Raw genomic sequence first — 25900 nt, 5'->3', positions numbered from 1 at the left:
GGAGTCCCGACCCGACCCTTCGCAAACAAGCGATTGCGCCTGCTTTAGAAAGTTAACTACTCGCAAGTTTGCGGTAAAATGCAGTTGGTTTGCCGAGGTCAAAACACTATATGTGGCAGATGTGAATCAAATAAACTTATTATAAATAATGTTATGTCATTTTTTTTACTCTTACACTAAATGTTTGCTGCTTCAATCCAGAAAAGTATTTCCGCGACTGAAAAAGGCACGTATTGAGGATGAGGACCAGCCTGAACCGGAGGTATCAGTCTGAAACAGAACTGAACAGTACGACCAGTGTAATTAGTTATGTTATTAATTTGTTTACAATATTTTCAGGCTTCAACCAGTGAAAGACAGGGTCAGGGAGAGAGAGAGATATTTTTGTTAGGCATTGAAGAAAGAGTAGGAGAAGAGGACAGCATCCAACAGCATGTTCTCCTCAGTTTTTGATACTTGATTGTTACGAAAATAAGTATTTTACCCCCCTGCGCCACAAATTGCTTTCTAATCTGTGGGAAACGCTGAATGTTTGACATCTTAATAGTTTCATTGCCAAAACTAATATTCCAAACACACCATTGAAGGTTGAGTAGAAGGTGTTATTATGTCATCTATCCAGCAGTAGCTACTGGTCACTACAGTTGTCTATCAAAGTGTGAATATAACACCCACCAAGTGTCAAATACTCCTAACAGCAAGGCCAGCCCAACCCGGTCTCACGCCAGTTCGTAGAATGGTCACGTTATTTAGATTTTTTCGATTCGGGTACAGGTCACGATTTTCTCGTTTAGTTCGTGTACAGGTCACGATTTTCGAACGTGACCATTTCACGAACTGCCATGACACTGGCCTGCTCTGGGGGACGCAACAAAGGGGAAATGAAACGCCACACGCCGGCGACAACAACGGTACGGACCGCCACACGCGGGACACGATCCGCAGTCTCTGTGGCATGCAACAACAGGGACATGAAATGCCACACGCCGGCCACGACAACAGGACGGTTGTGGTTAGGAAAAGAAGAACGGGGAAAGGAACCGTCACACACAGGAGACGCCGACAACAACGGCACAGTTGTGGTTAGGAAGAGAATAACCTAATAACCATAGCCTTCTATGACCGCGCACACCCCCTCCTCCACGCAGTTGCTAGTAGCCAAGGAGAACACGGAGGATTAAAAAACATGGACCCTTCAGAAGAGGTAATTATCTTCAATCGAGTTTCTGCGCGGGAAAGTCGCCGGACGACACAATCTTCTGAACATAGCCATACTGAGAAATACAGAGAGAGTTGTGTGGAGCTGATAGTCTTAATTAGCTTTGTAGCAATTTGGCAATGGCTTGAATGTAACGGATGTTCATTAATATCAAAAAGTTAAGCACTAAAGCTTTAAAGGAGAATTCCGGCCAATTTTTACGTTAATCTCGATCGCTATAAATATGAGTACGCCGAATCAGTGCGGTCAATGCGGAGTAGCTGCAGCTACGTCTACAAGCTTCCACTTAGCTAAAACGGGAGTTGTCGGGGCAAGTTTTAGAGTGCCTTTGTGTCTCTTAACAGAAACAAAATGCAATTAAAATGTCTGTGCAACATGAACAGGGCCCTTACGTGACAACAAGATGCGTTTTCAACTCAGACATTGTTTAAATTCTTTGTAGAGGAGCTTTGTGTTGAATGTTAGAAAACAACCCTAGTAATGTGCCGACTCGGTTTTTTCTTTACAATTTGGGGTGAAATGTGCAGAACATACTGAGCCCCAAACGAAACAAAACAACAGAACAAATAACAGATACTATCATCGAGACACAGTTTTGAACCAGCAGATTCTTTAAGGAGGACCAGCTGTGATTGAAATTGTCAGCGTGTGCACGCCCGCAGCCCAATGATTGTCTGTGTTTAAGCCCCCGCTACCTTTCTCCCCATCTCCTTCAGTTACGGAGGCCCTTTTTGAACTTTTTGATCCAGAGGTGCATGCAAAAATACTGCAATAATTGGCTTGAGAGCAAAGGTTTTTTTAGCCTGTGCAGTTGAAATGACTTGTGACACCGGTTGCTCATTTGTAACACTGCCCTCCATCTGTGAGCAGGTGTTTCCCCTTTAATGCATGCTGATCACACATGCAGAAGAGAAAACTCTCTCTGTTGTAGGTTCACCTTTTATCTAGTTAATTAACTGCTTTCATCACCCCAGTTAAAACTAGCAGCCTTTCTCTCCAGCATTGTCATTTCAAGGGTCTGAACCATTCAGGACTTTGTAACGCTTTGATTAAATACTTCAGTCATAACTTCAGGTCAATCCACTTCATTGTGATTTATTGCCATCCTTGTCCGCAAGTAACCGATTACATTGTAATTCAATGGATCACTTCTTCTGCTTTTTGCCATCCTGCCAACAATCCACTTAGTAAATACCAAGCAGGGCGTTTAAATAATCGAGGTGTCCTCCCTACAGTTAGAACACCTCGACCTTCATAGTGGTTGGGAACACCTTGTTAGACAGTGATGAAGTAGCTGAATGGACAGGTACAATATCACTTACTGGCTTTCTACTGGAAATTGCATTACAAACAACATCTTTGTGTTATGTTAGTGTTCTCTGCAGGTTGTTATCATGCATTTACACAGGACAATTCTTTTAATATTTATCACAGCAATATTCTTCAGTAATTGCGACACATTAACCGGAGTCCACAGAGTTTCCATTAATCTAAACGGCCAATGCACTACTGTAAATGCTTTTTCAGAGACATTTTACTCTGACAAAATCAGAAACCTCGAAGAACTTGTAATTTAGGAAAAAAAAGAACTGAGGAGAGTGAATGAATCATTAATGGAATCCACACACAAATTCATCATTTAATTATAATAAAAATATGTTATTTGCATTTTTATACAAAATGTGGTTATCAGCCTTAAAAACATAATTTTGAATGCTGTGTGTGTGTGTGTGTGTGTGTGTGTGTGTGTGTGTGTGTGTGTGTGTGTGTGTGTGTGTGTGTGTGTGTTTGTTCAACACCCTTCCTGTGGGAGTCAACCACTGATTGAGGGAGAGACAATCAGCGTGAGCCTTATTGCGTGGATCCCTGCCATCAGACTTGCAAATAATCACAGCAGCTAATTGATTAAACTCCACAGAATCACATCCTCACCCATGACTCGCAACACAGTATCAACATCCTCACCATGTCATGTATTCAGCGATGTGCTCGGAAGATTTCCCCCACACAATATTACACTGATAAAGCCCTGTCGCTTATCCCAGTCACAGTTTACATCACCTCGCTAGATTGCAATTGATGCAAATCTGACAAAGTAAGTCAGTGGAAATGCCATGACTGCCAACAGTCTATCTACTTTGATATTATTGATGCAATTCTTGATAATCAAGTTATTTGTCTGATACATGAAAGATCTTAGTATATCAAAGTAATACAACATCCATCTGGAGCGTAGCTGATGTCATACTTCCAATATTAATTTAATTTGCATTGAGTTTGAACTCCCTCCATCCTTGGCTTACTTCTTTAAAAAAAAAGACTGGATTTAAAAAAAAACGGGTAGCACAAAGAAAGCAATCTGATTGGTTCATAGTCATGATATAATTACCATGGCTCAAGCCACGGCTTTGACGTCTAATTCCTTTGCACTATAAGTATCACTCTGCGTCTGCAAAAAATGTTAGACTAACGAACGGATACCTGGTGCCACTTTTTGCAAATATAATCCCAAGACACAGAGCTGGTTTGAAATCAGCAAAGTATCCTTTCAAGTGTACGCTGTGATTAGAATATTTTCACAGCTTTACTTTGCCACCAGAATGGGGAACTGAAGCCGGTATCCATGCTCTGTTCAAAGCCAACAGGCCAATGACAAAAACAGTTAAGTTCACCTCGCAGAACAGAGATGCTGTTCTACTGCAGCCATGATTAATTCGCAGCGTTAGCAAAAGAAATAGCCAATGCTAGCTGCTATTGTAGGCTAATTTAACGTAGCAACTTCCATAGAAACTGCCTTTGTATCTGCACTCAGCCAGCCCAGGAGGGCCTATTGTGAACAATATTTTGGAAATCTATAAATTGGATGTGTTGGTGTGCATATGTATGCCCTCTGAATGGAATCAGGCTTGCTGTATAGGGGGATACAGCAAGCCTGATTCCTTTCAGAGGGCTTCCAGTCTTCATTAAAGCTTCCAGTCTTTATGTTAAGCTAACCATGTCCAGATTCAAGCTCTGTACACCCTTTAAAGTGCCAATTTTTAAACGTATTTCTAGTTTTGATGGGATACTAGAACTGGTTGTATTTGAACTTCTCTTATTGATAATTATTTTGTGTTTTATATCCTATTATTCCACTGTTTTGTACTTCTTCGCTTCTATTTGATTCTATAGACCTTAAGCTATGTCTCCTGTCTCATTGAATGGATGCATACTTGTCTCAGATGTGTGATATTAGGGGCCCTATCTTGCACCCAGCGCAATTTAATTTGTACACCGACGCTTGTATCATTCCCATTTTGCACCCGACGCACAGCAGACTTTTCCCTCCACAGACTCATGTCGGTAAATTAGGGAATGAACTTGTGCTCCCGGGGGCGGTTCAGCAAAAAGAGGAGGCGTGTTCCTGCGCAAACGTTCCCTAGTGCTCTTTTGCAGTTGCAGAAAACAATTCCGCCACAGACCAGGAAAAACCTAGTCTAAAGTCAGTGGCGCGTTATTCAGATGATATTTTAAGGGCACATGCTTGGCCGTAATGTAGTGTGTGCACACCGCGCATACACTTTGCAAAAATGGGAACTGGGTCCCTGAGATGAGAGAAGCAAACCATACATAAATACAAGGAAAAATATGACCTTGTTTTACACAACATTTCCATGAATCATGGATGACATAAATGAGGAAATACTAGAGGACTTAAGGAGATGTGATGTTGAACTGCATGTGCTGATGCCACTTAACCCAAATGCCCCAGCAGCAGCATGGGAGAGGAGAGACAGAAGAGCTGCATCGTCTATAGTGAGGTAATCTCGGTCTAATGTTAGATTACATTGCAAAAATATCACCATGAGTTCATAACCTCGTGATTCAGTGAGAGTGAGCCCAAAACATCGGAAAGTTTCTTTGTGACATTTCTTTATTTACATTTTGTCAAAAAGAAAAATCAATAGCAAATGTCGGTCTCCTCGGCTGTAAACCGCTCCTGGCGTGCGCCTATGGATGTATTGAGCGTGCGCCTAGCAAATCCGCCATTATAATAGCAATCCGCCATGGAACAAGCGAGCCTGCTTTTACAGGGAATGTGAGATAACGCTCTGATTGGTTTATTGCACGTTACGCCCAAACCACACCTTTGAGTAATGTAGCTACTTCAGACCAACCCATTTTAGATTTGCGAGCGAGATCCGCCCACAAAGCTACTTGCGTTTGGCGTTTGATACTTGCGTTTCAGATCGTTAAAATAGAGCCCTAGGTGTTGTTCCTTTGCAGTACCGTTGCAGCCTGTTGCTCAAGTACAAAGATATTTTTTTCAAATTGTGAATTTCATGCCTGATTAAGGTCTATAATTGGAACCTTGTTTTCTTAAAGTGCTGACAGAAACAGGAACCGGCTGAGCATGAACTGAGCCATCTTTTAACTTCAGTGTATTCAACATCATTCACTACCGGCATTGCTTTGATTATACCCGTCACTTCATGTAAATGTAGTCTGCCGTTTATTTTTCATTCCCGACAGTGTTCAATATGCAGCAGCGAGCTTGCGTTTGCATGCTTGCCACCAGACGTCAATGCATTTACATTCTATAGATTTGCAGAGATGATAATGATAATTCTGGCAGCATTTCAATGAAACTTGACACTTGAGGGATGAGCTCTCTTGAGCTTTAAGAGGGGAATCAGCAGTTAATCAATAATGATGTTCAATCCTGTTAAATGGCCGACGTCTCGGTTTGTCTTTCAGGCCAATAAACTTAGAACCAAGACCCTGCACAACACTCTCAACCCTGTCTGGAGCGAGACCTTGACCTACTACGGCATCACTGACGAGGATATGGTCCGCAAAACACTCAGGTACTCTTAACTTTATGTCCTGTGAGTGCATAATGAAGAGTAAACGAAAGACTGCAGGAATGAAAGTATGATTCTAAAAGCAGGAAAGGAATGAAAGAAATGAAGGAAGCAAAAAAGAAAGTGCCTGAAATGGAAGAAGAAAAAGGGAATGGAAGAAAATGAGGGAGGAAGAAAATGAGAGGGATGGAAATGAGAAGGGAAATTAAAGAAACAAAAGAAGGAAGAGAGGAAAAAATGGAAGGGTAGGAGGAAGGGAGGAAATGGAGGGGGAAGACTAGGAAGCAAGGAGGGGAAGGTAATGAAAGCAATGGAAGAGCAGGAAAGCAAGTGAGGGATGGAGGGAGGGAATTAGTGGAATGAGGGGAATGAAAGAATGCAAAGCAAAGACAAGGAAGAAATGACGGTAAATAAAAAAGAAGGGTGCAATTGAGAGGAAGTTAAACAAAGCGGAAAAGAGGGAAGGAAAATTAACTTTAAAGAAAAATAAAAGGGAATGGAAGAGAAGACAAAGAAAATAAAGAGAGAGGAAATATGCCTCTCCATGCTCTGGTATATTTTAGCCTTAGCTGCTGTAGATTTGTTTTGAAAGGCTTTAGAAAATAATTTTCAGGGAGCAGCTCCTGAGGTAATTCACTGTATCACAGCCTGTATTTGACAACATCCATTTTACCCAGAAATTACTGGTGTCATTATTTATCCTGTTTTTTCCCCCCGCTACAATTCATGATGCGTGTCTTGGTGCCAGGGCGAACCTGAATGTGTGATAACCCCCGATCACTTTAACAGCCAGGAAATCCTTTGTTTGTGTAATCTCCAAACAGCACTTTTGTTTGGGTGAGATAACTTCCTGTTTTTGTTGGTTATTTGTATTTCAGTACAACACCTGAGAATAGACTAAAATCTGGAACAGAAACGTCTGCTTCCAATGATTAATATGACACTGTTATGCAATGGAAGTGTTACTTCACTGTTCACTGCTCCTTTATTTTTGCCAAAGTGTTTACGCTGTAGTAGAAGTAGGTTGTATAATAATATGCGTAATCATTTCAGTAGCTACAGCACACAGTATATATCCCAATGATAGGTGGGCTGCATACAGTGGAGGATTTTATTTTGCTTTAGTTTCCTGTTTCACCCCCAGGCATCTAAGCAACTACTGTGTGTGTTTCTAGAGGGAATGTGGTCTTCTGTAGTTGTGACTTCCTTTAGTGCAGGGGGCTCATTATTTCACCCAGCAGTCTTGTATGTTTGTTATACACTGAGAAAAACTGATTGGTGTAGTGCCATTCCATTTTTAGGCAACGTCAGGCTGTTGGTCTGTCATACGGTTGGTCCAGAGCAGAAAATCTCAACAACTATTTGATGGATTGCCATGAATTTTTGCACAAACATTCATGGTCCCCTTATGATGACTCCCACTGACTTTGGTGACCCGGTGACGTTTCCTCTAGTGCCACCATAAGGTTGACATTTGTGGTTTTGAGTATATATAATATATTCTAGCAACTATTGGGAAGATTGAAATATGGTTTTTGGTGCACATATTCATGTTCCCCTCACAATGAATGGTAATCACTTTGGTGATCCCATAACATTTCATCTGATGCCATCATCAGGTCAAAATTTAAATTTTGTCCAATACTTATGACTAAATATGTGCATAACTAAAATTCTAATAGAGAGCCGGAGTTATGATGTCAGGTCCGGGCTGTAACTCAGTGTACTCTCTCATTCAGCTTTTCTTTTCTATGTGTGTCTGAAAAGTTTTCCTGGGGTTTACTTTCCATACGTTTACTTTCCATATTCTCAGGCAAATTAGCATTCATTTCAACACTTGCTACTAAAAATGGATTGTGTTTGAAGTTAAACGATTATTTTGTGAGTTTACAAAAAACTACAGCTCCATGTACTAGCGCAGCTACATATGTCATTGTAACTTGGTTTCATCCATATCCATAATATTCATACTTTCCTAAATTTTTCCAAAAGCCAAAACGGCTGTTGTCTCTATTTAAAAACAACACTGTTCAGTCCTGGGTGTCCTGCTGTTACTATATGTCTGGACTTGCCTCTTTTGTCTAACTGTGACATTTTACCCACAATGGTCTAAGACTTATGGGAAATGGTGTTTGTTAAAGTCTGCTGTAAAACATAAATATTGCAAAGCGCTGGTGTGCCTACGTACAGCCTCACAGAGCCGCTAGCATGACCAAAATCACTTCCTGTTTATTATATAGTGCACTATATTTACTGTGCGCTATTTCGTTTGTCCAAATTCTGAGTGTGAATTTTATACAAGACATTTTATTGATGCAAAAATCTACAGTCCTGCCACACTACACTTCTCAGTGATGATGCTCACTATACAGTACACTATCCAGTCAATTATATAGGAAATAGTGAATAAAGCACCACTTCTGTAAAGCCTCTTAGAAGCAGTCAACACTTTTGTATTGTGGGGTGTAATGAACTTTACCGCATTACGGAGCTGGTAGCACTCAACTGCCACCAAAATTGGATGTTCATTCATTTATGCATGATAAGCTTTATTGGATTAATGGCTAAGGAATGCACAAGTGCTCATCAAATCACCATAAAATGTTGTGATCATCATGTAATTCAAATTTGATTGCGTTATTCCTAATAATTTCAAATGTAATAATTATTTCTTCAAACCTCAGATTACTTATTTTTTTAAAGTCACAGCTGGTGAAGTAATTGTTGAATCACTTTTATTAACTGACAACCTTATCAACGCTTTTTAAATTATATATTTATATATATTCTATTTTGTGTTGCAAAGCAGGAAAAATATGATTGTTTGTTACTCAACGCATACACAGAGCTAGATGTGAGAGTAGTTGACAATAGAGAGCAAGCTGGGACCTAAAACAGGAAGGATGGATTGAGCCACATCCTGCATTCCAATAACCATACTACCATTCTATTTAGTATGCCAGAAAAAGATATAGTATGTCCCAATATATGGCATGTCAAACGCAGTATGTCAAAAGTACCAGGATGTCCTATGGCATCCTGTCGGATTTTGCAGTATGCAAGCCAGCATGCTTTTCTGGCTATTCTGACCCCCAATCCTTTGCGCAGCATATATGAGCAAGAAAGTCAAAGTTAAAAGATCGATGTTATTGAGAAGTGGTATGTTCTGATTGTATGCATACTGCATGCAACAATACATCCTTTGTAAGGGCAGCTGCAGTACATACTTGAAGTAAAAAGAAGAAGTATGTGATTTGGAACTCAGGGACAGTGTTTAAAAGAATCTGCAGGGAGATATGAGCGAATTCAGACAGTAAAATAGGACACCTGAATGGGGCGGAGGGTTAAACAGTTGACGTCAGAATTGGACCTCAGACCATCGATGTTGCCAACAAAGAAGACTGACTGACATCTCTCCGTTAGTGCATGTATAGGTCCTGGGCATGTGTGTGTATTTCAGGCCTGTGTGTAATGTGTGTAATAACTAACAACAGAGTGAAAAAATAATAATTTCTCCTTGCGGGATCAATAAAATAAAGTATGTCTTAATCTTAATAAGTAGATTTTTTTTTACAGTCATTAGAAGATGAGGAAGGAATTTCTTGAGAGGGATTTTCAAGCTGGTTAATAGTACTAACAGGAACCTTGGGTTGTGTTTATTACTATTAATCAAGCCAGATAACTAGGCAGCTAACCAGGCAATTGTGACTCTGATTATGCTGCATCCCCTTCATCAGGCTGATGGGTGTGAATCATATCACGTCAGGGCTGTGAGTGCATACATAGGCCCTCTGCATTTATTAAAGACGTAGATCCGCTGAGAGCAGCGTTGTCACACACCTATAATTAACATTCATTATAAATGTAATGAAATGGCAGAGAGGGAGTCCAAACCATACAATGATATAGGTCATTTATTCCTACCCTTTAATACGACCCCATAGGAGCGTTTCATAAATTAGTTGCGGTGGCAGGAAATACAATTCACAAGAGCATTTTCCGTAAACACAACAGTGGTGGTTTTAAACCCGTTAACGTTGTGAAACGGTTGCAGCTTGGTTAGGTTTAGGCACAGGGTTAGAAAAAGATTGTGGTTTGGGTTAAAATCATAAACATTTGTTACGTTACTTCACTTCCCGTTGTGCACATGAAACAGAATGTAACATTGTTCCGTTTGTTCCGTAAAAAAAAAAATTATTTATTATTTAAAAAAAATTAAATAAACTTATGGGGGCGTTTTTCGGGGGAGGACAGTCTCTAGAGGAATATAGATTTCCATTCTGGAGAGTAAATGTGAAGCTACTGTGCCTTCATCCTCAGTGGTTTGACTTGAGAGCTGCCTTTTTGTTCACCATCTGTCATCTTTTCTAAGCAGTTATACTGTGTAAAATAATGAATCCTCTTTTTTATTGATTGAAAACATTAGTTATGTTTGCCAGTGTATTCTTCAAAGGTTGTCATGCATTGAGAAGAGGACATGTTGTGAAAAATTGGCACATTATACAAATAAGTAAACAGACTGAATGTACCATGCACCACAGCACAATTCAATTCAAGCTGCACTAATTGATTAAATACGATCAGCACAATTAGATATGTTCAAGTCATGATTTGGTTTTAAATAATTTTGAAATAAATAGACCAATTTGATTCTTCTATCTGAAACATCTCTGGACTTCTTTCTCTCACTTTAGTATATTTGAGTCTTTTGATCCATACATGGCCGAATGCATCCTAAAGCATAATTATCCCATCATTATCTGCCATGCTGATCAAGTCTAACAAAAGTCTTATGAACTCCTACACTGCAGAACTACTAGGGTTTTACTTCAGTGCTGTGTGGCCTAGAGAGTCAGCTTTATAGTGAGGTGAAGATTCTTCTTGGTAAGAATTAAATCGTTGTGATAGAGGATGATGGCCTCCAGGTGGACAATGACTGGCTTTATTGTTTTAAGCCTCCTCTCAGTAACAAAACCTGAGCCTCACTTCATTCTCATTTTCCTCTACCTGCTATGTTCCTCTCCTCTCAGGATTTCAGTGTGTGATGAGGACAAATTCCGCCACAACGAATTCATCGGAGAAACACGAATCCCCCTCAAGAAGCTGAAGCCCAACCAAATCAAAAACTTCAACAACTGCCTGGAGAAACAGCTACCTGTAAGTGCAATGTGCCACACATATACTAGCGGTTTTAGATGTTACTGTAAACGTGTGTTTTTTAATTAATTTATTTTTTAAACAAAATACCGGTAATTAAAAACTCTAAAGCACAGGCACAGTGATCAGACAACATTGTATAATTATACAGTAATTCACTTTGCAACAGTGTGTTACATTAAATCACGTTTACATTATCTTTGCTACAATACATACTCTGTACTCTCTCTTCTTCTCTACAGTACTATTCATTCATATACACTGCAAAACAATACTATATTCCAGTTTAAACTAAACTAACTAGGCCTGGACGATATGAGGAAAATCTGCAATGTGGATAACATTGTTCAATATTTCGATGGCAATATGACTTGCGATAAATAAACAAATATTGAAGTGTGCATATTAGGCTAATTTCTATGTCAGCCTGGTTGTCTCTTAAAATTCAGAACCGGATTATAGACCAATTGAATATTTTAAATATAACTAGGCTAAGTGTTTTTTGTAGAGCAGCAACAGTAATGTTTACAACAGCAAAGTCACTTTATAAACTCATTAATATCTCACTGGAAACAATCTAAAATGTCAATAAAATCAATAATATTCCCGGCATCAAAATACTGAGTGAAGTGTGATGATAAATAGTTTTAGCCCCGGGTCCTGTTTAATAGTAACGGTCGATTTTCAGGCAGTCTTTTGCGATGTGTTTATTGGCATGTTCATATTGCGATGAAGATGAAAATTTGATTTATCGATGAGCACTATACTACAGTAAACTATATTATACTCCAGTGTATACTAAACTATACTTTACTCTAGTATATACTGTATTATACTTGCTACTATGCTATACTACCATAGTACACTATACTCCATTATACAATACTAAATTCCAGTACATACTGTACTACACTATAATATACTATACTAGTAGGTTAAATACATGTATTAATCATTCATAACTAGTCTAATATATATTTATATTTCATGAATATATCTTCTGTGTGTTGCCTGCATTTGTTTGTTTGTTGTGTAGTGTGTCATAAACAATATCATATTGCACAGTAGAGTAGATAAGGGGTTAAACCAATTTATGTCTGTACTGTGTGTCTAGATTTATATTAAATAATAAACAAGAAACTAATCATGAAATCATTAGAAGGGAACAACAGAGCAGGAGCATCTGGGTGGCCATGATGAATAGCTCTGTGTGTTTGCTAAGTAAGAACGCACTTTACTGTATATCTTTACATTTTATGAAAACTAGATTTCATTACAGAATATAATGTCAAACTTTTTTATTTAGAATTGCATGGTTGCAGTGTGGTTTATATTACCTATGGGACTTTTTATTTTTTCTTCACTTAGGGACACAACTTGGCAGCAGCTGATAGGCAGCCATCCTCTGACCTTAATGTGTTGTCTACTCGGTGCCATGCGACTGTCAATAGATTAGTAGATAACATCCTAAATGCCATGCAACTAGCAATAGATTAGTAGATAATATTCTAAATTCTCCATCTTCCTGTTAATGAAATAACCCCGTAATGCGATCGGTAGTTGATTTTTAAAGGTCAAGGGATTATTATACAGTAACGATGATAATTAAAAAAACTGACATTTCTAACGAAGCTAGGCTTAGCTATTTTGCCTTTTACCCCTAAATACCTACTGCTCGTTTGACTTATCTGAAATGTTCAGCAGGTCTATTTCAGCTTGGTTTCTCAGATCATGTACATATCTCACTATATAGCTCCATTCCTCAATTTTCCTGAGCAATACTATTCATTAATTCTTCAGGGGGATACGCTGCACGGCTATGTCAAAGCCCTTATTATAGTGTTGGATAGAGAGTAAATACAGAACATACTATATGCTGAGCTGTTGGCATTATTAACTCATTTTTTTATTAAATAATGTTCACAGGAACAGCATGTACATTGTGAACTACTTTAAATATGCAGAAATACTAAATTATAGTATAGTTATTATATAATAAGATAATAGGTGCAGTTATCTATTGTATTGTAATAGTCATGTTAATCCAAAAGGAGTAATTGGTTCTGCACAAACAGATACAAGCTTACATCTTGCCTACGTTGCTGTACGTCTCAACAAGAACATGCTGGTAATTGCAATAAAAACATCAGTACAAACAACAGTATCCATAAGGATTTAGTTTTAACCACACAATAGATGAGAGCATTGGGTGGTGAGCCCATGAGTGGGGTGCTGGAGTGGATTATGTGTTATGAGAGCATGGGAGTGGAGTGGAGTATCATTGAACTGTGATTGCATATCCTTTTCAAATAGCCTACACAGAATACAGCGTAATTCTGGATCATCCATATTTGGAGTATGGAGCACTGCCTTGTGTTTCCTTATGTTTGGAGAGACAAATTTCTGTTGCTCCTCTCATATGCTTTGTTGTCTATGTGGGAGTCTGAAAAATCATCCAAGAACACAAAATATGATCATGTATGACTGGTATAAACAGCCACGGTGCATTCACAATTTTACACCCTGATTTTGTCAAGGTTTAATGTCAGTACGTGCTACACTTCCACAATATCTTAAATGTGCATGGTGGTTATCATTTGTCATACAATGATTACGGAGTAACTCCAGCCATCACTCTCTGACTCCATGGCAGAAACCCTCATTCATGCTTTCATAACCTCCCGTTTGGACTACTGCAATGGAGTCCTGTCTGGGGTCCCCAGCAAAACCCTAGACAAGCTCCAGTATGTCCAAAACTCTGCCGCCAGGGTCCTCACCCACACCAAGACCTGGCAGCACATTACCCCAACCCTCTTCCACCTTCACTGGCTCGCAATTAAGTCCTGCATCAAAATCCTCCTTCTCACCTACAAATCCCTCCATGCCCTGGCCCCACAGTACCTCTCCGACCTCCTCCATCCATACATCCCATCCTGAAACCTGTGGTCCTCAGATGCTGGCCTGCCCTCCATTCCCCACACCAGACTCTGTACCTTCGGAGACAGAGCCTTCAGTGTTGCAGGCCCATCCTTCTGGAACACCCTCCCTGCAGATATCCGAAATGCTACATCCCTGGACATTTTAAAAAAAAAATGTTTACCACAGTCTACAACCTCCTTTAGCTTAGCCACAGTAATTCTGTAATGTGTCCTCGGATTTCTTGAAAGGTGCTATATGAATAAAAGTTATTATTATTATTATTCTTATTATTCTTATTATTCTTATTATTATTATAGTAGATGCAGGATAGGTTTTTTTTTGCATATACAATTTTTGTAGTGTTTTTACAATTTGCAACATTTCCTCTCTACATTTTTGTGGTATGAATCAGAATATCTGTAACGTGATGACAGGAAAAGAAACCATTTACAATAAATGCTGTCAGTGCTGACACCTGACACACAAGTATTTGCATAGCCTCCACCACAAAAAGCACATCCTCACATGTTTCTGGCTGTATCCAAACCTTCGCTGTGACTTAATGTGAAAATGATTTAGAAAATTGAAGGCAGACCTGCTTGAAACTGCAGCTTTTATAGATATTAGTAGAAAGATAAACCTCTTGAAATGAAACATCTCATTTTCAAGAGGGTCCTTCACACAAATATATAGAAAATACAGTACATGAAGCAAAAAACACAAATACACTCACACATACACAAACGAAAGCCGAGACCTAGCCATTGCCACAGCACTGACTCCCCTAAAAATGCCAAAATACATACAGTAAATGTACACATACCTATACAGTACACACAATCACATGCACCTACACAATAGGCCTGCACGATTAATCGTTATAAAATCGCGATCTCGATTCACCCCTGTTCGCGATTTAATTTTTAAATAACTTAGATTTTGGGGGTTTTTTTGGACAATTTTCGGCCTTTATTTTGATAGGACAGCTGGAGACATGAAAGGCAAGCAGTTAAAGAGCTAAGAAATAATTCTGTTTTTGATACTGTACTTAAATTGGCAATTGACAAAATGTGCTATAGGTGCCAAAAAAAAAAAAAAATCTATGTTTGGTACTGCCAATTTGTTTTGTCATGGTTCATGTGTGCAATAAACATTACACTTCGTAAGAAAAAAATCGTGGCAGAGAATCGTGATATCAATTCTAAGCTAAAAAATCGTGATTCATATTTTTCCCTGAATCGTGTAGGCCTACTATACAATTAGTTCCTTATCTCAAGTGTAATTAGAAGCAAGAGAAAGTTGTTTGAATATAAATAAAACTAGATAGACAGATAGAATAGATCTTATTGAAATGAGCAGGTTTGTGCAAATAACACGGAGCTTTAAATTTAGAAATTCTAGGGACGAAGAAAAAAGGATACTCAGCCTATATAGCCTTAGACTATATGACGACCGTAATAGGATTAAAACATGTTTTAAGTTAGAAGGATGATTTCAAAAAAATGCATTTCAAAATAAATTGCAACCAGTGAAAATGTTGACTCATACATAAAACAGTGATGGTTGTATAAGGACACCTTGAAACAAAACTACATTAAGAGCAGGGAGATTTGTTTCTGAGGTATTCTGATCAACAATATCTGCATAATCTAGTATTGGTAATATCTTTTCAACATCTATCTACAACAACGAGTGGATAAATTTGCTCTTTAATTCTTATTTAGCACTCCCTTACAGTAATCCTAACCCTGGAGTAGATTTTAGTAGATCTGGTAGTTCAGACCAACATGCAGTGGCTTTTACAGTAGCTGTAGAGTGTATGTTTGTGTCAAACTCCATAACTGTTTGTTTTGTCTGTTCTGTCTCAGTTAGGGTGCTTTGCTATGTTGGACCAGCCTGTCATATGTCTCACCCAAGCAACGGAGACTATAAAGCACAGTTTGGCAATTTTCACATAGCAACGCTGCAAGGCAAAGTGAAGCTATGACAGCTGCTGGTTACAGGGAGAAAGAGCTCAAGGAAAGAAGCTTTCTGCTCTGCTTGCTCTTGAAGTAGCGGATAAAGAGTTCTGCCTCAACACAGGATGTTGTGGATGCTGTGCTGGGGCACCAACCATTTAATCATCTCATCCAGCAGCTAGCAGTGCCTGTCTTATTGGTGGTTTTGGCCTGGCAGTAGAGCATTTTGACTTTCTAGCTCATACGTAAGTCAGCCAGCCTATAAACTTGTGGAATGGACCGGTCACAAGTTGAAATACAGTTAAAGAAATGCAGAAAGCAGTGAATAGCCAAAAAGTCTAAAAACCTTTCTGCCAAATGTATACCATTTTTTATTGATTTAGATTCTCTGTGAACACTTTATAGTGCTGCTAAAGTTTATACAAGTTAAAGCACCCGTGAATGAGCAGTGAACATCAGGGAAATCTACACTGAAACATGCTCAGGCACATTCAGGATAGCACCTCCATTCTCACCATAAATACTAGGAAAAGTCTACATATGCTCACATAAAGTTCTAATCTCAAGGCAGCTGGGCAGCTGTGTTCTTGCAAACATTGTGACCATTCACCCATTTCTCTCTAATAGATGTGTCTGCCAGACAACTCTGAATCTGCCCTTAGCATTGGCACCAGCAGACAGCAAGAGGGCCTGAACAGTGTAAGAGCCAGCAGCCTAATCTGGCAATGAATCTCGGATCAGTGTCTCTGTGAAATACATTTCTATATTCCCTCAGCCCAGCTGGACAATAGAAGGCTTAACTGGAAGAGATGACCAGAAATTTGTCGCTCACCATGTTGCCATTTTGAGAAATGGCAGGTTTAATTCCTGTTTTTGGAATAGCACTTTATCTCATTATAGTGCATGTAACCAATGTTGTTAATTTGTCTGCCCTGGAAGCTCAGCACAAGCAATAATGTTGCTACTGTGCTGAATTGCTGGCGAGGGCACACAAAAGATTATGGCGCAATTAGTGGTGAAGTCTAAGAGTGAACTGTGGAAGTACAGACATTCATGGTCCCCAGAGATTTGGGGGATTAGATGATACCTAATTATTTTGATGATCACTGAGCTTCTGTCTAACATCCCCATCAGGTCAATATCTTGTCTTAAGACATGGGTTCAGTCCCTGGCTGTGGTGTGCCCTGGCCATTTAAATACAGTGGGAAGCCAGTGAGGGATCAAATTATTCTCACTGCACAAGCAGAGCAAAACATAAAGCTCTTTGCACATTAAACCTGCAATAAAATTGGTCACTTAAGGGCTGTAAACACAACACTGACATATTATCCCCTTATAAAGTTTTTTGTGGTAGAGTTATTAGCAAACCGTTTCCTGTTTTCAGATCCAGCAGATGAATAATAGCATTCATCAGTATTTCTGGCCACCAGGTGAAAGGTTTTGGTCTTCACCAACTTCTGAGGGAAACATCTGACTTATCAGCTCCTAGGTAATTCAATAGGTTTAACAGCTAGTCACATGGTTCAAAAAGTGTTGTACTTAGTGTCTTAATTAATCATAGTTATGTTTTGGGCGTAACATGCAATAAACCAATCAGAGTGTCATCTCCCGTTCCCTTTAAAAGCCAGACGCGTTTGTACCTTGGCGCATTGCTATTATGATGGCAGATTTGCTAAGCAGGAAGGAGAGATTTTCAGGAGAAAAGAAACTGATCTGCCCATGCGTGAAGTGAAAGCGCCAGTAACCATAACAACATGTAATATAAAATATATAGATATACACAATAATACTATTTCACATTGTAATATTTTTATTTTTAATGTTTTGCATGTTTGTGTGCTGCTACACGTCCCTGTGTGTGTAACAAGCATAGTATGCGCGCACATTTTACTAATGCAGTGTAAAAATAACAATGAAATGCTGCGTTATTGACTTTAGGTTTGATTGACAACCTGCGTTATTGACCAGGTTTTTGTTGGTCAATGGTGCAATCACTTTCGGCTGCCTCAAGATAGCAATACGACAAGAATGCACCTGAACCCTGTAAGACGAGCGCGCCCATGGGCGCAGGTGCATTTGCTTTTTAAATGACGTGGGCGCTGGACGGGAAATTGACAACTGCGTTGGTCTTGAACTAGCAAAGACACTTGCGTCGGGCTTTGCGCTGCGCTGGGTGCAAGATAGGGCCCTTTAAGTTTAAAAGTTTTTTATATGAAAAAAAGACAAGGAACCAGAGCAATATTCTTTCAGGGAGCCAAACATTCCTAGCTAAACCTCTGAGCACCAGGTTATCTTATCTGATTTTACCTTCTCTGTTATCAGCACTGCTTTCTCTATCCTCTCCACGTGGAATATGTTTTTGTGTGTGCAGACTGAATGCCAGTGCCCTGTAAGCCATAGGTCTCTTCTCTTGCATCAGCACAATAGTCAGCGCACCCCACTGTTCTCTGAGAGGTGTTGATCTGAGGGATCCGACCAGGACATTGGCAGGAGATGTGTTTTGGCCCAGCTTCCTGTTGCACACTTTTACAGCATTATAATCTAACCTGCCTACGCATTGTTTCAAAGAGGTTTGCAAATGACATGCAACACAGAAAAAGACCTGTACTTTTCTGAACATGTCAGATGATAGGCAAAGAGGGAGACACGTGTGGCAGTTAATTACAGGTTGTCCACTTAACTATGTTAAGAAATTGGAATTGATTACTGGCTCAGCAACCCTGCCCAGTCAAAGGAAAACTCCCCATTATCCTGGGATATCATCTGATCTTTTTCCTGGTAATATCTCTGTTTCCCTGGTAACCCCAAAGGGACTGAGTATTACCTGGAACCAAGTCAATACACTTGGAATATTATTGTGCTGGGTTGCTACCTCTGTGCTGCTTTGTTGCCAGCCTGTGGAGTTCAGAATACAAAGAAGCAGGCAGAGCGAGCGAGCGATGTATATCTCACTTGATTATTTAGCTCTGCAGCTACATTCATTTAGAATGATGTTCAGACAGTCACGTCAGAGGTGTCCGGTTATACTGTGCGTTAAATTCAATTAATGGACATCCTCTAGCCAATGTTAATTGAGTTTTCCCCGAGGCACTGGTACAATTAGCTGTAAAATTTTGAGCAAACACTACTGCACAGCAGTGTGTTTGTTTATATAAGTAGATTTTATGTTTGACCAGATGGATAGAAAGAGGAAAAGGAGGCTTATAGAAGCAGAGAAAGAGAGCAGACGAAGTCTATGAAGAGCAGAGGCTGTGTTGTCGTAGAAATTCATCTTCTTCTCTTAAAAAGTACAGTTGCTGGTGTGACGAATCAAATCCTTTAGTACGGGCGCATGGGAAGAAGACCTGAAGTGTTCTCTCCTGTCTCTTAAGAGTAGCTGTTCTTATATACATATCTTTAAGTCACCAAAAGGACAACAGTTGCTATCCTCAGACAGATGTTTGAGCCATGCATATTACGACATAGATTTCCTGAGCTCTTTTCCTAAAATCACACATCATGTTAATGTACTTCACACTTCCCTTTGCTGTGTAGAGGAACTGCCCCCCCTGTTGCTGTCTCCTAACCATTTGTCACGAAAACATGACCCTTTCATAATATGACTCTTTGATCTTCTGTCTCTCAGTTAAAATCCCTCAGACTAATGTAATAAGCTTTAAATCGAAAATCTAAAATGTTTATTTCCCACAGTGTAGTTGCAGACAATTTGTGTGTTTGTATTTGTGATTATTGGCATTAAGTGTACAAGTTGTTATATATCAATGTAAAAAATTTATTTGTTAGAGAAGGAAGGCCAGCCAAGCTAAATGGATGATCTGTGAGTGTGGAATAGAAAAGAAGACACTGAGTGCTATAAAGACGTCTGCACTTGCAGGTATGCCAAGCTCAATTCCATCCAGGCAACCTGAGGTCTGTTCTTCCTCCCTCGCTTTCTTTCCTGACATCTCGGTTTGTCACATACCTCCCATTGAGTGCATCTTGTTAAAAGAAGAAAGACAGGCAGAGACAACAGTGGGATGTCCTAAACCCGGATAAACTGTAGAAGAAGAGACAGGACTAAATGGATTTGACAGTTAACCGAGGTGGCGGCCGAAACATGTTGGCATGCCAGATGAAATGGATGCCGAGCCCACAAGTCCAGTGAGACGTCTTGTAAAAGTCATCTGTGATTCATGTAGAGAGAGTCAGTTCCCTGGAGATATCTCATTAGTATCCTGCTGTGGACACTGCTGGACAGATTGTTGAGCACTGTCTCCAACACACAAGACTGTGGTGGAGACAGAAGTCTGAGTCTGCAGAGACTTTGGGTCTGTTTTTCTTCTTCAATTTATTATTGTTATACTGTTGGTATCACTACTTGGAGCCTAGAGAGGTCATAATTATTTAAAACAGCAGCTTTCAGTAGACTAAATCAGAGCTGTGCTTTCATGCCGTCCAGACTTTTTTGGCAGAATTATTTTAATTCAATTTTATTTATAGTGTCAAATCATAACAGCAGTTATCGCAGGACACTTTACAGATAGAGTAGGACCACACTATAATTTACAAAGACCCAACAATTCTGATTTACATCTATTTAAAACAGTTTTTCGATTTATTTATTTTTAAACAGAGAACTGTATTTTTTCATTTGGGTTGTACAAGGTTGTAACATTTAACCCTGCTACTTGGGGGCACCAGAAAGATGTTTTAAATTGATATGGAGAACTTATTCGCACCCATTTGCTTATTTACACATCCAGCAGTTACAGAGCAACATTACGATTCATTTGGAAGAATGTATGTCCATTATTCTCTATCTTTTAGCTCTGTTTTTGGTCTCTACCAACTGTTGAGGGAAATATCTGCCTCTTAGCTGCCAAATGCTCCACTATGTTCATCAGCTAGTCTCTAACTGTGTCTGTCTGCTGTTTGCTGCTGAGCAGGTAGTGTACAGTGGGTTTTTCACTGAAAACAGCTGCCTGCTGCGACCAAAAATGATGCTATAGGTGCCGGTGCCGCCAAAGAGAACAAATGGAGAACTTCGAGACCGTAGCTGCTACCATACATCCTAACATACAACAGGAAGTTGTTATCACTGAAGGATTCATTAATGGTATTTTTTTTTTAAGTACTGTCTAGAAACAATACTTTCAACTACAGTTTCTGGAACTACATGTCTCTTAAAGGAGAATTCCAGTCGATTTCAACACGTAGCTGTGTTGTTTGTAAATTTGGAGTGCTGTCAGTAGCAAGAAAAACGAAAACAATCGGTGCTGCCTACACTGAGTTATCCCCTGCTAGCTTTAGGACCCAACAGGCTTAAACAGGGCAAGTTTTAAACTTGTTTTTAGCCTCTTAACATGTTCAAAATGTCATTAAAAGTGCCTACCCATGTGAAGTGATTCCTTCCGAGTGAACACAGTGAATCTGACTGCAGTAGATGTGAAAGAAATGCATGAAAGTTCTGCTAATTTAGCTGTTTAGTTCCAGTGTTGAGACGGCAGTTAAGAGTGCTTAGGGACCATCTACAAACTACAACACAGAAAAGAGATACAACAAAAATATGTAGGTTATTAATTTAATGATTAAATAAGGTAGTGTCTCCAAACTTACCTCAATTATAACTTGTCTCCTGCTAGTTGTACTACAGCACTTACTTAAAAAAAGAAGCATATGCCTATTTTTGAAAATATGTTTGCATCTCTTTTCAGTGTTGTAGTTTGTAGACGGTCCCGAAGCAATCCTTGCAGTATCAACACCGGAACTAAACAGAGCTGAATTAGCAGAACGTTTATGCATTTCTTTCACATCTACTGCAGTCCGATTCACTGTGTTCACTCGGAAGAAATCACTTCATATGGGTAGGCACTTTTAATGACATTTTGAACATGTTAAGAGGCTAAAAACAAGTTTAAAACTTGCCCTGTTTAAGCCTGTTGGCTGCTAGCAGGGGGATAACTCAGTGTAGGCAGCACCGATTGGTTTCATTTTTCTCACTAAAACAACAGAGCTACGTGTTGGAATCGACCGGAATTCTCCTTTAAGTCTACCTTTATAGTTTGGCTCTGGTGGGAAGTACTTTGTCATCAAGGAGACAGAAAAAAACTAATGAATATCAATTTGAATGGCACACACCACATTGAAAGAACGCAGTCCAAATAACCTAATTTCCACTGGTCCATGCACTTTCCAGTAGTTCTTATAAGCTTGAAGTTGTTAAGCCTCTGTGCATTTGCTCTGCTGATATGGTCTTTTACTGTATATGTGGTTAAAAAATAAATGCTGATGTACGGTAAAACCCAGTGCATATTCACGCAATCAGCAGCTGCAGGAGTGTTTCTAGTAAATTGCATTTCTAAGTCATTGGGCATAGCAGTGAAAAAAACTTAAATAAATAGCTCTTTCGGGGCCTGCACTGCTTTTCTGTAAGATGGAATTCGCCCGAATATGTATTTTTCTCTCTGGGGAGCTTGAGGTGAAAGAATGTAGTAAAACACAAAGCACTAACCATTAAGTAAGACTGACTCAAATGACAGATGGTTGGTCTCGGGGAGGGAAACAGGCTCGAGTTTCAAGGCTGGAAGTAGAATTGCAAGCTTAAAAAGGGGGAATTATTTATTATTACTTACTTATTTTACACAATTTATAAATTACTTTAATTTTACAACACTCCTCTGTTTGTTAAAATAAATGATTTCAGTGTTCAGTCATGTTTTAAATTGAGCCATGGCCACATCACCTTTAATATCAACTCATCCCAACAGACACAAATGTTTGAATATATTGGTTTGGTTCTCCTGGGCCTGCTGTGGTGTGTCAGTTTAGATGTTTATCTTGTCTCTAGAGCACATGGCAAATTACTTTTGATGAGACTATTAACTCACCATCTACAACGGAGGTGACATCAATCAGCCAATCAGTGTTTGGCTGATTTTCAGAACAAACAACTCTCAAGAAGCTGCTGAAGACTTTTTATGACATCAACTGACTTTCACAAAATGCATAACAGGACAAAAAAAAAAAAATTATTTAATTAAATGACTGAGTGAGAACATTTTTAGGTAATGATTGTTGTTTATATGGATAAATGGTATTTTGGAAATTCATGCTTTGGTTTAATCAAATGATGAAGCAAGAACTAAGAAACATCAGTTGCAAATGCTGCTGGGCATGAGGGAGAACTCTGGCTGGCACCCACTCGGAAGCATTTATACCTGCATGGGGTGGACTTTGTAACAAAAGCTGGTTATTATTTCTAAATCTCGTAATTTTTACTGCTGCAGGTCAACAAGACGGAAGACAAGTCCCTGGAGGAACGAGGGCGCATCATGATTTCTCTTAAGTACAACACCCAGAAGTCTTGCCTGGTAGTAGGCATCATACGCTGCGCTCACCTCGCCGCCATGGACGCCAACGGCTTCTCCGACCCCTACGTCAAAACGTCAGTATGCAAAAACATCAAAACAGAAACTGGAGCCATTACATAATAAATTACAAGAGCATAATCTATGGTCCACAATTTCACATGGTGTGTTTTCATATAGGATACAACCTAAAAGGATAATTCTGGTTTATTTAAAACTTGGACCTTATTTTGGCCAACATTTCTGTCCGTAATAAGACTATAGTGGATTCATCAACCAAAGAGTTGGCTAAGGACAAAATCGAACCTTTTGTTGCACTAGGGGGAAAAGTCAGCAGGTCACAAATACCATTAAGAATCGGCCTCTAGGCTTCATGAATATTGATACCAAATATCATCGTCTAGATAACTGTCAGTGTTAGACAAACTGTCATTGCCATCCTAAAGCCCTAAAATCCAAATTTATATATTATGAAACACAGTGGTGGAATGTAACTAAGTACATTTACTCAAGTACTGTACTTAAGTACAAATTTGAGGTACTTGTACTTTACTTGAGTCTTTTCTTTTCATGCCATTTTCTACTTCTACTCCACTACATTTTGGAGAGAAATATCGTACTTTCTACTCCACTACATTATTCTGACAGCTTTAGTTACTAGTTACTTTACAAATTAAGATTTTTGCACACAAAACACATTTAGTTTATAAAATACAATGTTTTATTATAAATTAAACTACCCAACAATATAATAGCCTACAAGTCCAGCTGAAATGATTAGCAGATTAAACAAGTACATTTTCCTGATGATACTTACATACTTTTACTTAAGTAACATTTCTAATGCAGGACTTTTACTTGTAGCAGTATTTTTACACTGTGGTATTAGTATTTTTACTTAAGTAAATGATCTAAATACCTCTTCCACCACTGGTTAAACAAGGATTTGTAATTTTACAGAAGACAATTTACAGCATACACGATTTACAAACATGAGCATCATGTAAAGCCGCCTGTCAATTGATTACTTCTGTTCCTCCAAACATTTCTCCGCAAAGCATCGGATATTCGTCATAATAATGCTATTTTTAGTGGATGTACAACGCACAGCAGAAGTGCTGAAATGGATTAGCCGGCAGTGCTGATGTTTTAACAGAAAGGAGGTAGACTACCTGTGATTATCAGCTGCATGAGAGACACACAGCACGAGAGGCCATCCGCAGGGCTGCAATTTGAAGGAGAGTCCTATTTATCACACCTGAACATTTCCCAAGCCTTTCATCTGGCTGAGCAATGAAAGTGCAATTAATTTCCGACTCTGCTGTGCACACCTTGGGAACAAAAGCATGACTCGTATCGGAGAAGAGGGGCTGGCAACAGTTTTCTTACAGTTTGAGGTTGAGAAAATCTCTGTGAAGCTTGAAGGACATACGGGCAGATAATAGATTTACTGACGAGCTCATGTCAGAGGGAATAAAGGAAATGTATACTTTGCCAGATAGACAGGGCTGCATGATTTATCTTCCCTTTCACCAGTAGATGTCTAGCAAGAGTCTATCTGATGCATCAAGTCACCTGAACAGTAAATGGTTTACTCTATTGTGTCAGTAATATCCTACTGTAGTCAACAAGGTAGTAGAGTATGAGAAATAAATCCTCCTTAATGGCTCTTCAGTTGATGACAAGTGCATTTCAATTTTAATGCACTTGTTTAAAAGGGTATTTTTAAGAGTAAGTGTTTAGTTTTGCACAGCTGCTGAACAAAAACATATAAATCACAGTACTGCAGCAAAATTTCAGCAATTTACAGAGTGAAATAACACTTAAAACCGTTGATTGGCACAATAGCATTGTTTGCATTCTCTCTTTCACTCTTACTGTAGCTCATTTTGCCTGGGGGGTCAGTAGTCCCATTACATGACAACAATCAGGTTCCCTGCAATATTCTCTTCAACAACGATTTCAGCCCCCACTCCCCCTGGGGTGAGTTTGTAAACAATAACCCATTTACCCTCCATTTTAGTCTCCGTGTTACCTTGGGAAATTGCAGTCTGTGTGGATCCAGTGAGCACGTGAAAGGAAAAAGGGATGTGACGAGCTACTGGAATTGCTTACTGGATTGAAATATAGCACCATCAGAATGAGCATTATTGCCCAAAACTGTTCTTTGCCAAATGGACAGAGGTACACAACATCACTACTACGCAAGGTTTCATATAAGTACAACCAGCCTTTTGCATCATTTATGGAGGCAGAACAGGGGCAAAGGTCACACACACATACACGCATAACTTTTATTTATATTGCATATTTCACAACATACACTCAGTTGCCAGTTTACTAGGTTAACTAAAGCATAGTGGGGGCAGAAGTACTATACCACAGCCATACCACAGACATACTTGGCTACAAGTGAAAGTCCTGCATTTAAAATGTTACTTTAATATACATAAATAG

General features: G+C 39.2%; 1 protein-coding gene across 2 annotated transcripts in view; it reads left to right on the top strand.

Annotated features, from left to right (window-relative positions):
- Window positions 1-25900, top strand: part of doc2b (double C2-like domains, beta) — a 125515-nt gene that overhangs the window by 90796 nt on the left and 8819 nt on the right. For both annotated transcript variants that reach the window (XM_031307956.2, XM_031307955.2), the window contains 3 exons: window positions 5957-6066; window positions 11094-11220; window positions 23363-23520. In XM_031307956.2, coding sequence (XP_031163816.1) covers window positions 5957-6066; window positions 11094-11220; window positions 23363-23520 — 395 coding nt within the window. The remainder of the gene's footprint in view (window positions 1-5956; window positions 6067-11093; window positions 11221-23362; window positions 23521-25900) is intronic.

The sequence above is a fragment of the Sander lucioperca genome, chromosome 13 (assembly GCF_008315115.2).
Source record: "Sander lucioperca isolate FBNREF2018 chromosome 13, SLUC_FBN_1.2, whole genome shotgun sequence".
Taxonomy (NCBI): domain Eukaryota; kingdom Metazoa; phylum Chordata; class Actinopteri; order Perciformes; family Percidae; genus Sander; species Sander lucioperca.
This window is presented reverse-complemented; position numbering and strand designations above follow the sequence as displayed.